The 16,287-nt window shown below is 44.7% G+C and overlaps 1 protein-coding gene and 1 long non-coding RNA gene across 6 annotated transcripts in view; one reads left to right on the forward strand and one right to left on the reverse strand.

The window, feature by feature from the left end:
* The window catches only part of LOC144261198 (lysine--tRNA ligase-like), a 35,840-nt gene extending 25,423 nt beyond the window's left edge, over positions 1 to 10,417 (reverse strand). The window contains exons 1-2 of one of the 5 annotated variants that reach the window (XM_077810494.1): positions 10,182 to 10,417; positions 4,545 to 4,620 (exon numbers count right to left, since the gene is read on the reverse strand). In XM_077810494.1, the coding sequence (XP_077666620.1) occupies positions 4,545 to 4,620; positions 10,182 to 10,219 (114 nt within the window). In that variant the 5' untranslated portion in view covers positions 10,220 to 10,417. Of the gene's footprint in view, positions 1 to 991; positions 1,062 to 3,009; positions 3,048 to 4,544; positions 4,621 to 10,181 lie in introns of those variants that run through there. The other 4 variants (XM_077810493.1, XM_077810497.1, XM_077810495.1 and 1 more) reach the window with 4 other exon arrangements.
* Positions 10,418 to 11,621: 1,204 nt separating this feature from the next.
* LOC144260453 (uncharacterized) lies at positions 11,622 to 14,417 on the forward strand. Its single transcript, XR_013345020.1, has 3 exons — positions 11,622 to 12,268; positions 12,915 to 12,975; positions 13,872 to 14,417. It is a non-coding gene; the product is annotated as an uncharacterized LOC144260453 (long non-coding RNA).
* Positions 14,418 to 16,287: the final 1,870 nt, after the last annotated feature.

Below are 16,287 nucleotides of genomic sequence, written 5' to 3' on the forward strand. Positions count from 1 at the left end.
CTAGCCATTTGTTCTAATACAGGCACAGAAATTGACCTCAACTGAGTTATGTCAATTTACACCAGCTGAGAATCTGGCTCATAGTTTCTTAAATGGTAGTTTCAGTTTGGGAGCAATTGAATAATTTATCTTGACATTCTGTCTAGATCTATCCACCCTGCTTCTCTATCCTCATGCTAACTGGAATTTGACGTGAGACAATATTTGGAGACACAAATTGCTAGATAATAGGGTCTCCATACCACTGAGAAACTCCTTGGCATATACTGATTCAAGGTATTTCTAATTCTGATAAAGATAAGGGATATTGCCATCTACTGGTCTCTTAAGCAAGCTGCACCATGGAATCGCTTTCCTCTGGTAGGTATCTATCCTTTGATCATCATTATTAAACATGTATGTTATAGCCTATTCCTGCTTCCTACTTATTTTAGTAATAAAAGGCCAAATTCTCAGCTGGTGTAAATCAATGGAGCAACACTGATTTAAATCTGTCAAGGATCTGGTTTGAGAGAGAGAGAGAGAGAGATCAGATGTCCGAAGTTGGAAGTGTTTTATATACACATAGATGAGCATACTATTTTGAGTTTAGAAATACACAGGATTACCCTTTTAGCATGCTGTTTTTCCATATTTTCAACAATTACCAGGCTCCCACTCCTGTAATATGCCTGAGCTAGCATACGTCTGCAGTTCATCAGAATAAAGAACAGACTGTTTTGCTTCAACAGAGGACTTTGGAATTGATTTATAGGCTGGATTAAACTTTCCCCTTTGATGGCTATTGACTTGATGCCCGGCTATAAATCATACGTGGAATCACAAGATTGCAGTTTATACAATCGGTTGCTAATTTGCTAAGAATCAACAGCAGTGGAAATGGAAGTGAAACCCTTTATTATTAAGGCCTCCACAAAGAGGGACTTCACATGTTAAACTCAAAATACTAAGATAATTGCAATCATTCAGCTGGCCTACTGTTTGAATTTACCTGAGAGTTGCTGCTTAAATGTCTCCTGTGACATCAACCATCTGTTTGGCAGTAAGGAACACTGGACAATCTATTAAACAGCAGTGGGATTCAAAGGAAAGGATAGAGCCCTTTTGAAGGTTTTACTTTTGAAACTCCACGCCTTTCCTAAAAACTAGTTAAAAAAAACAACATAACAGGGAGTATGCAGTGTTGTTGTAGCCATGTTGGTCCCAGGCTATTAGAGACACAAGGTGGGTGAGTTAATATTTTATTGGACTAACTTCTGTTTGAAACAAAAGTTTGAGCTTACAGAGAGAGGAACCCAGTATCACCTGAAAAGCTTGTCTCTCTCACCAACAGAAGTTAGTCCAATAAAAGATAATGGAGAGTAGCTGCTCTTCACAGTGCTTTTATGTAGTGGTTAAGATTTTAATTTAACTCCCGTTCATGATTCTAAACTCTTCTACAATCCAAAAAATCAACACACCCACTATGTTCAAACTGCAAAGTCAGCTGAGCAACTGACCACGGTAAATCAGCTTTGGCCATTAACTTCAGTTATGTTACTATAAAATCCAGCCTTGGTCTCAAAGACATTGATGATTTAAAAAACAAACCAACAAACAAAAACACTGCTTTGTTCTAGGCTTGCCTCTACAAAAATGAAGAGCCATATGTTGCTCTTGGGGAGTGAGGACTCACTTCCATAGGAGGAAGTTGCATACATCTATGAGGCCACACAGATGACATTTTGGATTAAAGTGGAGCTATAATATCAAGCTTGAGCAATGGGCCTCAACTGCTGAGTAGATTCTTACAGATTGTTCTAACGCAGCTATATCCCTTGTTCTTCAGCCAAAAACCATTCACCATGCAACAGTACATTTTGTTGATGTAATTCCGGTGTAAATCTTATTATATCCCTCATGGTTATTGTACATTGGGCTGTATTCACCTTCTGGTAGAGTTCTAACTAGCCTGAGCACTAAATGGCATGAATTCCAAATAATTCACAAGGATACATGGGGAAATCTGAAATATTTGGAGATGGATGTCTATTCTGCATCAATGGAAAAAAAATTTCATTTGAACAAAAAAATACATATATATTTGTTCTATCATCTGTTCCAAACAGCTGAAGTGTTGAAGAGCTAAAAGGCAAACATCAGAATAGGATGGCCACCATAGTAGAGTCAATCACAATGGGACACAAATACCTTCTGTAACATATGAATAAGAACTCTGAGCTAATATTCCACCAACTACTGTGTCCTTTTGAAGCCAATGTAAATCAAGGGGGGAGGAAAAGAGGACCAAAGAATATATTTTGAGACATACAGATCTGCTCATTATCTCCACATATTGCTCATGAGCAGCAGTATTCTACCTTGTGACATTACTAATTCCTTCACCTCTGCAAGGCAGCTGGCTTTATTGAATGAACCAAAGGTGTTTCTTTCTAATGTAACTACTGAGTAATCGCTTGTACTATCACTTCTTCCACAGGTACCCATATGCTGGGGTGGAAAAACTGGCTTCCCCTCCCTTTTTAGCTTCCTCCTGCACCCCAACCTTTGAGAACACTTCACAGCTAAACTGAAAGTGATGTATTCAAGATTACATTTAATACTATTGGAGGCTAATTAAGGAACAGAGTATTCAGGACTTGTTCTCTTCATGGATGTGGAGTCTCATCATTAGAAAAGTGAAGCTGTATGTCTCAGTGCTACTACCTCCACTGCCTTGCTATGCTACAATTTGTATAGCGGCTTATAATAATGTGTATATGAAATGCCAATAGACCCTGGTCATCAGCAGGTGAGAACTGGGGACCTCTGGAGCTTAGTGCATGAGCTTCTACCACATGAGCTAAAAGCCAACTGGCTGTTTGCTAAGGCTATAGAGCAGACTCATTTAACTCTAAGTGGTCTTGGTGCCACTAGATGAAACCAAGAACCACACCCAGAAAGTGTGTGGGTTACATATAATCAACTTTACTATATAAAATGTTGGCCAAAATTTTCAAATATAGGTACCTAAAGTTAAGGTGAATTGGTAGTGGACTATAGAATCTATTTGAAATCAATTAGTAGTGGTCTCAGGGTAGCCAGCTTTCTTCCTGCTTTGTACCAAGACAGCGGAACAAGTAGGAACAGGAGTCAGAGTTGGTGCTGTGGTGATTTTGACCGATTCTGATGTCAATATAATAGAGACAGAGATAAACATCTTGTGAGATTCAATTAAAACACAATGAATATCAAAAGTTGCCTCTGAGTCATATTGTTTGTTTTAATAGTGAAATGAGTTTTTATATGGTACCATAATTTACTTGTCACTTCACAGACCGGGGTGGGGGTAAGTAAACCATGATTACATGGATTCAAGGATGTCCATACAGGGGTTTGTACCAGTTTAACTAAACTGATTTTGAATTGTAATTATACCAGTCCAATTGGGTATAGACTCTTTGGGGTAGAATCCCCCAAAATTAAAAATTTTGCATATTTTGTGTGTCAAAACACCACAATATAATCACACCAGTTTCAATTTTTTGGTAATTTAAAAATACCTGTCAGCAAGTATGTCTGTAACAACACAGGCAGTGAAAGAGAGTGTCCCAAGAGTAGAGTGTTAAAGAAATGCCTATGACTACACCGTTCCTGTTTCTCGGTTATGCTTTTGTTGGGCGGCTCAGTCTGGCTGTGTCACGTGTGCCAGCTGGGCACATCTTGGGGGGGAAACTCTGCCCCCCTGGTCTTTTAAGTCAATTCTCCTTTTTTTGCCATACCCCCGTAGGGTTTACCATATTTCGAGTTTCCAAATAAAGGATTCTGCCAGGAGTGCTGGATGGGTGTGTGTATGTGCACACGTGTGTGCACACGCAGCAAGAGGGTATTTGGGTGTGCTGGAGAGGGCTGCATGGGTCCCCGCCACACCAGACACCTGCACACACACACACCAGAGCCCAGCCACAGGGCCAGATACCCACATCCCCTCCCACTGAGAGCCCAGTTGCAGGCTCTGAGCAGCTTCATTATTGTCCCGCTGGGCAGATGACCTATACCTCCTGAAAGCGGGGGGAGGGGGAAGGGGAGGGAGAGGAGAGGAGAGGAGAGGAGAGGAGAGGACCACAATTTAAAGTTTTGATCACCCGCAGAATAGCTTGAATCACACCCCCTCCCAGCTGTCCTCCCCACCCCAGTCTCCCCTCCCAGAAAGCAGCAGCCCCCTCCCTGCTGCTCCCAGGTGTTGCTGCCTCTCCCCGTGGGACACAGCTCACTGGTTCTGGCCGCTACCATGCAGAGAGAGGGCCTGGTTGCACATGTGACCAAGCAGGGCTGGGTTCTGCTAGGTCCAGCAGCCCCTAGCAGCAGCCAGCAGCGCCAATTCTGCGGGAAAAATTAAAGTCTGTGAAGAACATTAATTCTGCATTATGCAGTGGCACAATTCCCCCAGGAGCAATAGACAAAATCTTCTTTGAATGGCCATTAGCAGCATATCTCAAAAGATTCAAAACAGTTTAAGTCCAGTCCTGCTTATAGTCAGTTATAGCTCAGCAGGGAATACTCACCTGGGGTCCATATTCCTCTTCAGGTTCTCCTTTTCCCTGGTCAGACACAGTCTTGGGCTTAGTTGTTTGAAAATCCCTGCAAAAGAAGAATCTCCACAGTGAATTCACACTGAACTTTCAGAGGACACTGCCAGTTCTTGTAGGCCCAATATGCTGCACCTTCCCCAAAAAAGCTAAATATGTTTTTAAAGGAGCTTGGTTACAAACCTTAATATGAATGAATTCCACCCCGATTTCTTTATATCAATGAAACAGCAGTGCCAACTCGAAGCTTTCAAAAATCATGATTCAGGCTCCGAAAACTTATAAGATTTAAAAAATAATAAATGTAGGGTTTTTATTTGCCTTCTTGGTTTTGAGCATTTATGTTTCATGCTTGCAAGCTTTCCTCTACAACAGTGAGGGTTAGAAATGTGCTTTTGTTTAAATTGAAGCTGAGATTCTTAGATAATCACCTGACTCCAGAAGCTGAGGCTTTATGAAGAATAAAGCCTCATGATTTTTATCATGAGAGCTGGCAACAGTGAGAAAAATAAGTGTATTTTATTTAGGGTCAAACACAGCAGCATTGTTCATGAGGATCAAAGTGAAACTGAAAAGAATAAGACTATAAACAAAAGCAAATTACCATTGCCCAAGCCTAATGAAATGCAAGAAGTGAACCAAAAAGTTGAAGTATGGACTAGTACATTCATTATATTAAGTAAGATGAAAATATTTTAAATTTCTAGTCATTTGTAACAAGTGAGGCTTTTTATATATGAAATCTTAATGTAATAGTGTGACTTAAAATCAAGCTTTTGTTTTTAGTCATATTGAGGGGATTTAATCAAATGTGTTACAGATCATGCTAGATATCTGAGTGGCTACACAAAGACTACATAGCAAGTGAACCAATGCCCTAGTATGCAACTAGGGGTGATATATTTCAGACAAATCTGAGGTCCTGCCCTTTGTGGTCATTAAAGATCCAATGGCAACTGCTATAGAAATTAGGGTGTTAACTCCAGGCAGGGTTCTGGCCAAATTCAGATCAGATAGTTACATTCCATTCACTTAAATTTCTCCTGAAGTTTCAAGTGGAAAAAAAAGTTATTTATCCTGGCCAAGCATTTATGTCCTAACTGTTGGTTGTTTTTTTCCTGAGAGGAGGAGGAAATGGGGGGTGTTTTAAATGTTGCTGTTCACTGTATAATGGCTGCCTTCCCACAGAACGGGCAGCATGTCACTGGGATCTGAAACTCAGTTCCTGCAGATGTGGTTTGTTCACTTCTTTGGGGCCCACTGATGAAAGGTTGTAGAGAAAGATCAGTCATGATGTTTAGTAACAATGGGCCTGATCCTGAGAGCCAGGAGTCAGTGGGAGCTGGGCTGCTCTTATCAAACCTGAGGATTCGGGCTCGTTAATGTTTAAAAATTATTAATACAAAATGGGCCCTGATTTATCCTTGCCCTGTGGCCCTTTTACTCCAGTGAGGCTAGCACAAGGGAACCTAGGGCAGGTGTAAGGCCCCCACCTTTGGGCAATACCCCGGCACAGAAAGCTCTACTAGCACTGTCAGCTCTATTCCAAACCTGAGCATAGGCTGGGCACAGCAGGTGCAGGGTACAGGGGGAGGAGGCAGACTGGGGGTGGGAAGGTGTTGCTGGGGAAGATCTGTTCCACTGGCAAGTCTATGTCCCTGCCAAGCCCCACAAGGGCCTTTGCAAAAGGGGTGCAAGTTACAGTAGCACAGTCCATTGCACTGGTGCCTGTGCAGGGATGGATCTGGCCCTGGTCAGGGCTAGTGGATTTGCAGGTGACTTCAGGTTGCAACATCCAGTACCGTTCACTAATGATCAACTAGTGGGTTGATCTAAAAAGTTTTAAGTGTTGAGTTTTCTGGAGGATTCATCCCCAACTGATTGCCAGCCACTATTGCCAGGGCTGTCTTGCCCTGCAGGACTCAAAGCAGAATTTCCATAAATATCAACTGCAAATTTCTGCCTGCACTGAAAATAAATCAGCTACCTACGGCACTGACATCGGCTCAAAACTCTGCAGTATCTCAACCACAGACAGCCTCTTCACATCAGCAGCCTTATTGGATCCTTGAATCAGTTTGACCGTGAATAGAAAACTGAGGGGTAAATCCACTTTAGTTTCAGATGCAAAGAATACTCCAACATAATAGCACTACATAACAGCTAGATGGTGCTATTATGTTGGATTTCAGAGTAGTGGATTTTCAGAGCTATTATTTTGGAGTATTCTTTGCATCTGAAACCAAAGTGGATTTACTTTAAGTTTTCTGCTTAAAGAAGCCATGCAGAGAAAATTGATATTAAACTCAGTCCTGTAGCACCATCACAGGGACTATGAAATGGACTCCCACACTGTCAGTGGACTGCCTCACTGGGACTGTATCATCAGTGAGACAGCATACCATCAATAAAAACCACACACAAAAAAATAGGTGATGATCTAAGACATCCACTGCATGGTCACATTCCACCACCCAAGAGGCAGAAGTCCAGAAAGAGCTTTGCCTCTGAAAATCCCTTACCCCAAAATACCACCATGGCAGGCTACAGAGTTACAAAAAATGCCAGTGATCCTGGAGAACCTGCTTCATTCAGGACAATTCTCTTCAGGCACTGACCTCAAAGAAAAAACACTGATGTACTCTAAAAATCGAGAGAGAGCTGGGGTGGCAAAGACCTGTGACAACATGGTCAAGTGGAAGATGAGGAACGCCTCAGAACAGGAATGCAGAGAGGCTAGAGAAACATTTAATCACTGCCCCGCATCAACATCCTGTACCCCTGAGGAACTATTTGTGATAAGTGACAACACCAAGTCTTAGCTGTGGTTTTGGAGCAATGACCTATTATTAACCACTGGTATATAGGGGCCAGATTCTCAGCTTCTGTAGATCACCTAATCAATGGAGTTATGTTGGTTAGATATATACTGATTTACACCAGTTGAATCTCCATCAATTTTGATGGAGTTATGTTGATTGACATCAGCGGAGGATCTGGCCCTGAGAATTCTTAATAGCTACCACAAAAGAGACCCATAACTAGAAATCAGATAAATGGGGAAGAAATTTCTAAAGCAAGCATATAAAACTCTGATTTCTTCACAATCCAATGAATGTACACAACATCCTGCACCCATGCACTGCTGCCCAGAACCAACAGGTTACATGTAAGGAATGGACACATTCTTATCTGCCAAGAGATAATCTTGGACACAGTTCTAAATTCATTCCTTCACCAGGAATGGAAAGTTTCCTTGTCTTTGATGATTCCTCTAGAAATCAAATATTGTAAAAAAAAGAAACACCAATCCAAAACTGCTTGAAGTATTTGTGTCCATTGCCACCCTTAGCATTCACAACCATAAAACCGAATATCTGAAATCGGCTGTTGCTCTGCTCTCTTCAAAAATGCATTATTACAGGTAATGTAGTATCATCCCTGTGAATTGCACCTTTGGCCTCTGAAATTGTTTTCCAACTGTCTAGTGTCTTCACACTACGTTACAGTATTGCACACACCGGCGCTTTATCCCAAAATTATGGCAAAGGAAAAACAGATGAAAGATCTCTGTGGATTTGTTTTCTCAGTCTTCCTAAACCAGAAACATCTTCCATCCAAAAGTTAACTACTTGTAGCCCAGCTAATCTTTACAAAAAGGAGTCTTATAACAAAATTATAGTTCTTTCTTCATCATATACAAGTTTTGGGTTTTTTTTTACTCTAGTGACATAAAACTGGAATAATGGGTTCCATCTAAAATTGTCATACTTCCATACTTATGCTTGTAATCAATCAAACCAGCTGATTGGGCAAACCGTTGATATTTCTACTGGTGTATCTGAAAGGACCTTTTAATACACTAAGATGTACTATTAGGGGAAAGAAGAAGCCGCTTCACTGGATACACCTGACATTGTTAGGTACAGTAACTCCTCACTTGCATCCGATGAAGTGAGCTGTAGCTCACGAAAGCTTATGCGCAAATAAATTGGTTAGTCTCTAAGGTGCCACAAGTCCTCCTTTTCTTTTTGCGAATACAGACTAACATGGCTGTTACTCTGAAACTCCTCACTTAAAGTCATCCCGGTTAACCTTACATTGCTGATCAATGAGGGAACATGCTTGTTTAAAGTTGTGCAATGCTCCCTTAGAAGTCTTTGGCAGTCACCAGCTTTGTCCACTGCTTGCAGGAAGAGCAGCCCATTGCAGCTAGCTGGTGGGGGCTTGGAACCAGGGTGTACCGACAGCCCCCGCCCGCCCCCCCTCCCATATCAGCTCCCCGCTCCCCTAAGTTTCCTGTGCGGCAGCCACCCAGCAGGCTATCAATTGCCAGCAGTTCAGCTGTCCCTCCCCCCACTGCCACGTGCTGCTCCTGCCCCCTGCTTTGGAGCTGCTCTCCAGAGCCTCCTGCTTGCTCTGCAGGGGAGGGGCGAAGAGGGGGGCTAACGTCAGGGTGTCCCCCTCTCCCCTACTCCTGCCCCGCGCTTATCCCTTCTCCATATAGAGCAGGGTGGGGACAGGACAGAGAGACCACAGCTGCTGTCTCAACGTCCTGATCTTTTTAAAGGCAATGTACTTAGAGTTGGGTCAGCACACTTAAAGGGGCAATGCATTAAATTGTTTGTTTAAAACTTATACTGCGTGTGTGTGTATATATATATATAAAATATAGTTTGTCTGGTGAAAAAAATTTCCCTGGAAACTAACCCCTCCTATTTACATTAATTCTTATGGGGAAATTGGATTCGCTTAAAGTCACATTTTTCAGGAACATAACTACAGCGTTAAGTGAGGAGTTACTGTACCAGCTTGAAACTATTTCCCACATTGGTCTACTCCTTCACGGACTGGGCCCTGTGTAAAATTTGGGATGGCTTCTTTGGAGTCATCACTACTTTGATTATTACAGAGTCCTGGCCCTATAATGGGAAAATCTTCCAGTGACTGACTTTCACTCCAGTCGGCAGTCGGGTGACTCATTCCATGACATTATGTAAAATTGCAGAATTGCCTGTAATTCATCCCTGAAAGTCAGTAGACAGATACTATTCTTACCTCAAGAGAAAGAAGTTTAAAATAGAAATACGGACAGCCATAGCAATGAATGTGTTGCATCACAAAGAGGTGACCACGAATCATAGAAATACAGTAAGTAGAGCTGAATGATACCTATCCCCCACACTAAAGCAAGAAATGGCCCATTCGTCTCAAAACATGTATTTTCTTTCCAGAGCAGTTGAAAATATCAAGGTGTGGGGGGAAAAAACAACAGTATTTACTACATTTTCTACCAGCAAAATTAAAGAGAAAGATTTTCTCTTTTCCAGCTTGCAATCCCATAACGGATACTACTGGAACTCCTCATGCAATATATCGCAAGACAAAATATTAAATTGAGAGAAGGCAACGACAAAACATTAAGTGTAATCATAATTGCACGTAGCATTTATTAGAGTGCTTTATATGTTAATGAACTGACAATTAGTTTGCAAACAATACGTAAATTAGAACTGGAATATTTTCACTAAAAAAAATCATTTAAAAAAATTGAATTTCAATTTTTTCACAACACTCCTCATAATGATGGCCTGTTTGGCAACAATGGCTTACCCTGAAGAGACAGCTGAAGTCTTTCCTGGATCTGTCATCTTTGCAAAGCTGAGAGCAGATGAAGTTACAGCATAAGTTACAGCATGGAATGCTTGATCTGTTCTTTCACTTAGCTTTATATGGACACTTGAAGGTAGTCACGTGAGTGTCAGAAATTTAGAAAGTGAAAGTTAAACTTCATGCTCTACCCTAGATTTGTGACTGCTCTTGTTTCTTTAAGACATTAAATGGGCACCTATAAAGATTAATGAATTGAAAATGAGGGGATAATACATATAAGGGGATTTTTAATTGGGGTCCAAATGACTCAGGTTTAAAATATCTCCTCTTTCACCTTCCCTATCCAAATATAAACACTTATCTAAAGACTTGCAGCCACCACCCATTTACCAGAAAAGAGTCCGATTCCTTTAATTCAATACAGTGTGGTGTCACAGTGCCAGGGTTTTTTTTTTGTTGTTTTTTTTTTTTTTTTACGTATTCAGCTCAGAGGAGTAGGAAGAAACATACTTCCTGTTGTTAAATGCTTACAGGAATTATGTTTTACTCTGACTCTTAGCCCTTGTCTACACTCACGGGTGGCAGGTTTGTAGAAATTTTGGAGGTACCCAGAACCCAGCCCCCCCCAAAGTCCACCCCCACCTGCCTAAGGCTCTGGGATGGAGTTTGGGTGGGGTGAGTAGGTCTGGGGTACAGGCCTTGGGCTGTGGATTAGGGTGCAGGAGGGGTGCAGGCTCTGGGATGGGGCAGGAGGGGGTGAAGGGTGCAGGCTCTAGGAGGGAGTTTGGGGGCAGGAGGGGTGCAGGGGGGGGGCTGTGGATGAGAGGTTTGGGGTGTGGGAAGGGGCTCAGGCCTGGGGCAGAGGATTAGGGTGCGGGGTTGATAAGGGCTCTGTCTGGGGTGTTGGAGAGGCTCAGGGCTGAGGCGGAAGGGCAGCCTGCCCTGCCATTACTGAATGGGGGGTACTAGGACCCTGTGGCAGCAGTTGATGAGGGGAGCTGGGGGAGCAGAGTCAGCATGAGCTGCAGGTTCTGAGGCCTGGGGAGGTGAGCGGGGGCAGCAAGTGGGGGCCAGGGGAACACTCAGGGGAGGTGTGGGGAGGCAGCAGGCAGGGCCTGGGGAGAGACCCGGCCCCAAATGCCGGTGGAGCTGGGCTCCCATGCCCTGAATATTGCTTGAGCCCAGGCACCACGAGTGTATATAACTCACCGCCCATCTACACTACGAGCTTAGGTCGAATTTAGCAGCGTTACATCGATTTAACCCTGCACCCGTCCACACGAAAAAGCCATTTGTTTACTTAAAGGGCTCTTAAAATTGATTTCTGTACTTCTCCCCGATGAGGGCATTAGCACTGAAATAGACCTCACCAGGTCGAGTTTGGGATAGTGTGGATGCACTTCGACAGTATTGGCCTCCGGAAGCTATCCCAGAGTGCTCCATTGTGACCGCTCTGGACAGCGCTCTCAACTCAGATGCACTAGCCAGGTAGACAGGAAAAGCCCCAGGGACTTTTAAATTTCATTTCCTGTTTGGCCAGCATGGCACGACCATGCAGATCTCATCAGCAGAGGTGACCATGGAGTTCCAGAATTGCAAAAAAGCTCCAGCATGGACCAAACAGGAGGTACTGGATCTGATCGCTGTATGGGGAGATGAATCCGTGCTATCAGAACTCTGTTCCAAAAGACAAAATGCCAAAATATTGGGGGGTGGGGGGGAAGGAAACTCCAAGGGCATGAAAGACAGAGGCTATAACAGGGACCGGCAGCAGTGCCGTGTGAAAATTAAGGAGCTCAGGCGAGCCTACCAAAAAACCCAAGAGGCAAATGGCCTCTCCGTGTCAGAGCCCCAGATGCTTCTATGATGAGCTGCATGCAATTCTAGGGGGTGCCCCTACCACTGCCCCACCCCTGTACATGGACTCCTAAAAAGGGGGGAGTCTAACACAACAGGGGTGAGGATTTAGGGGACAAGGAAGATGAGGAGGAGGATGAAACTGTTCTCCCTGACAGCCAGGAACTGTTTATCACCCTGGAGCCAATACCTTCCCAACCCGGACCTTGAAGGCAGAGAAGGCACCTCTGGTGAGCGTACCTTTGTAAATATAATACACGGTTTAAAAGCAAGCATGTTTAATAATTAATTTGCCCTATAGACTTGGGATGCATTCATGGCCAGTACAGCTACTGGAAAAGTCCGTTAACGTGTCTGGGGATAGAGCAGAAATCCTCCAGGGACATCTCAATGAAGCTGTCCTGGAGGTACTCCCAAAGCCTTTGCAAAAGGTTTCTGGGGAGGGCAGCTTTATTGCTTCCTCCATGGTAGGACACTTTACCACACAGGCCAGTTGTCATTGCATAACAAAGCATGGCAGTGTATGGTCCTGGTGTTTGCTGGCATTCAAGCAACAACCGTTCTTTATCTCTCTGTCTTATCATCAGGAGAGTGATATCATTCATGGTCACCTGGTTGAAATAGGGGAATTTTATTAAGGAGACATTCAGAGATGGCCGTTCCTGCTGGGCTGTTTGCCTGTGGCTGAAAAGAAATCATCCCTCCTATTAGCCACGCAGTGCGGGGAGGGGTAAAGCAATCATCCCAGAGAATTGGGTGTGTGGGGGTGGTTTAGTTGGGTTTCTGCTGCACATGAACCCGAAAACATCAGCCCCTCCTTTTAAATGGCCAATGTGTCTTTTTCAGTTTTACTCTCCCTTTTTTTTCCTCCCACAGCTGCAAATGTTTCAACGCTGCCACTAGCATCTCCATCCCAGAGGCTAGCGCAGATAAGAAGGTGAAAAAAAACCCCACTCTCATGTTGTAATGTTCTCTGAGCTCATGCAGTCTACCCAAACTGAAAGAGCCCTGCAGAATGTGTGGAAGCAGACAATGGCAGAGTCCAGGAAAGCACAAAATGAATGCGAGGACAGGAGGGAAGCGTGAGAGGACAGGTGGCGGGATCAAGAAGAAAATGGCATCAGCATGATGAGAGGAGGCAGGATGCAATGCTGAGGCTACTGGAGGATCAAACGGATATGCTCCAGCATATGATTGAGGTGCAGGAAATGCACCACTGCAGCCCCTGTGTAACCAACCACCCTCCTCCCCAAGTTCCATAGCCTCCTCACCCAGATCCCCAAGAATGTGGGAGGTGGGGTTGAAATAGGGGAATTTTATTAAGGGGATATTCAGAGATGGCCGTTCCTGCTGGGCTGTTTGCTTGTGGCTGACAAGAAATCATCCCCGCTGTTAGCCACGTGGTGGGGGAGGGGTGAAACGATCATCCCAGAGAATTGTGGGGGTGGGTGTGTGGGGGTGGTTTAGTTGGGTTTCTGCTGCACATGAGCCCAAAAACATCAGCCCCTCCTTTTAAATGGCCAACTCAAGGGGTGCTTGGTATGGGAAATGAGGGCGCTGCTGTTTGAAACCATTCCCACATGTTATGAAGGTTAAAGAAGCCAAAAGACTATGGCTGCAAGCCGAATTCTGCTGCCCAGCCCTGTGTGTGTGTGTGTGATCTCTCACACCATACCGGCAGGCCTTCGATATAAGAGGCAAAATGCGACCTTGTACCGAAAGCACATGTACTATGTAATGTTAAGAGCTTGGTTCACCGTGAAAGAGTCTACCCATTGTTCTCTAAAATGTGTCTTTTTAAAATACTACTCTCCCTTTTTTCCCCTCCTGCAGCTGCAAATGTTTCAACGCTCCCCCTATCATCTCCATCCCAGAGGCTACTGCATATAAGGTAATGAGAAAACCACACTCACGATGAAATGTTCTGAGCTCAAGCAGTCCTCCCGCACTGAAAGAGCTCAGTAAAATGTGTGAAGGCAAGCAATGTCAGTCTAGGAAAGCACAAAATGAATGCGAGGGCAGGAGGGATGTGTGAGAGGAGAGGTGGCAGGAGCAAGAGGAGAGTATGCAATGCTGAGGCTACTGGAGGGTGCTCCAGCATATGGTTGAGCTGTAGGAAAGCCAGCAGGAGCACAGCCCCTGTTCCATAGCCCTCCTCCCCAAATTGCATAGCCTCCTCACCCAGACGCCCAAGAATGTGGGGGCGGGGGGTGGCTCCAGGCATCCAACCACTCCACCCCAAAGGACTGCCTAAGCAACAGAAGGCTGGCATTCAATAAGTTTTGAAGTTCAGTGTGACCTTGTGCTTCCTTCCTCCCTCCACCACCCCACCTGGTGCTTCCCTCCTCCCCCACCCCTTCCGGCCTACCTTGGCAGTTATCCCCCTATTTGTGTGATGAATTAATAAAGAATGCATGAATTTGAAACAACAACTTTATTCCCTCTGCAAGTGGTGATTGAAGGGGTGGGGGAGGTCAGTTGGCTTACAGAGAAGTAGAGTGAACCCAGAGGGGTGGGTTTTCAAAGAGAAACAAACAGAACTGTCACACCATAGCCTGGCCAGTCAAGAAACTGGTCTTCAAAGCTTCTCTGATGCGTAGTGTGCCTTGCTATGCTCTTCTAATTGTCCTAGTGTCTAGCTACGTGCAATCGGGGGATCAGGCGATTTGCCTCAACCTCCCACTGCCATAAATGTTTCCCCCTTACTCTCAGATATTGTGGAGCACACAGCAAGCAGTAACAACGGGAATATTGGTTTTGCTGAGGTCTAATTAAGTCAGTAAACTGCGCCAGCATGCTTTTAAATATCCAAATGCACATTCTACCACCTTTTTGCACTTGCTCAGCCTGTAGTTGAACAGCTCCTGACTACTGTCCAGGATGCCTGTGTATGGCTTCATGATCCACGGCATTAAGGGGTAGGCTAGGTCCCCAAGGGTAACTATAGGCATTTCAACATCCCCAATGGTTATTTTCTGCTCTGGAAAGTAAGTCCCTTGCTGCAGCTTTTCAGACAGACTAGAGTTCCTGAAGATGTGTCATGTACCTTTCCTGGCCATCCCACATTGATGTTGTGAAATGTCCCTTGTGATCCACCAGTGCTTGCAGCACCATTGAAAAGTACCCCTTGTGGTTTATGTACTGGCTGCCCTAGTGGTCTGGTCAGAAGATAGCATGCATATCCCTGTCTATTGCCCCACCACAGTTAGGGAACCCCATTGCAACAAAGCCATCCACTATGACCTGCACATTTCCCAGAGTCACTACACTTGATAGCAGTTCAGTAATTGCGTTGGCTAGTTGGATCACAGCAGCCCCCACAGTAGATTTGCCCACTCCAAACTGACCGGTAGTTGACTGGCGTTGCAAGCTTCTACAGGGCTATTGCCACTCGCTTCTCAACTGTGAGGGCTGCTCTCATCTTGGTATTCATGCGCTTCAGGGCAGGGGAAAGCAAGTCAAAGGTCTATGAAAGTACCCTTACGCATGTGAAAGTTTTGCAGCCACTGGGAATCATCCCAGCCCCGCAACACTATGAGGTCCCAGTCTGTGCTTGTTTCCCAGGCCCAGAATTGGAGTTCCATGGCATGAGCCTGCCCCATTGCCACCAGGATGGTCAAATTGCCAGGGCCCGTGCTTTGAGAGAAGTCTGTGTCCATGTCCTCATCACTCTCGTCACATGCTGCCGTTGCCTCCTCGCCTGGTTTTGCAGGTTCTGGTTCTGAACACACTGCAGGATAATGTGCGAGGTGTTTACAATGGTCATAACTGCCAGTGATCTGAGCGGGCTCCATGCATGCTGTGGTATGGCATCTGCAGGAGAGCAGAGTTGCAGTGGAAGTGGTGGCTGACGATGGATGCCAGGAGAATAGATATTTATAGAGAACAATGAGAGGACCTGCAAGGTGGATTCATGAAAGCAGGAGAGCAGAGTTGCAGAAGAAGCAGTGGTTAGAGGACCAGTTTTGCAGACCTACTCCACCGTCTGCTGCCAGCACCACCAGGATACAACAGTGGTTGTGTCGGTGAGCGGAGCTGAGCGGGCTGCATGCTTGCTGTGGTATGGCAAGACAAGAGCAGAAGAGCAGAGTTGCAGCAGAAGCAGTGGATGACGATGGTCATATAGAGGACCTGCAAGGTGGATTCATGGCACCAGGAGAGCCAAGCTGCAGCAGAAGTGGTGGTTCGATGACAATGGTTAGCAGTCCTACTGCACTGTCTGCTGAAAGCAGTATGGCGTCCGCATGGA

Source organism: Eretmochelys imbricata, chromosome 2 (genome assembly GCF_965152235.1).
Source record: "Eretmochelys imbricata isolate rEreImb1 chromosome 2, rEreImb1.hap1, whole genome shotgun sequence".
Lineage (NCBI taxonomy): Eukaryota > Metazoa > Chordata > Testudines > Cheloniidae > Eretmochelys > Eretmochelys imbricata.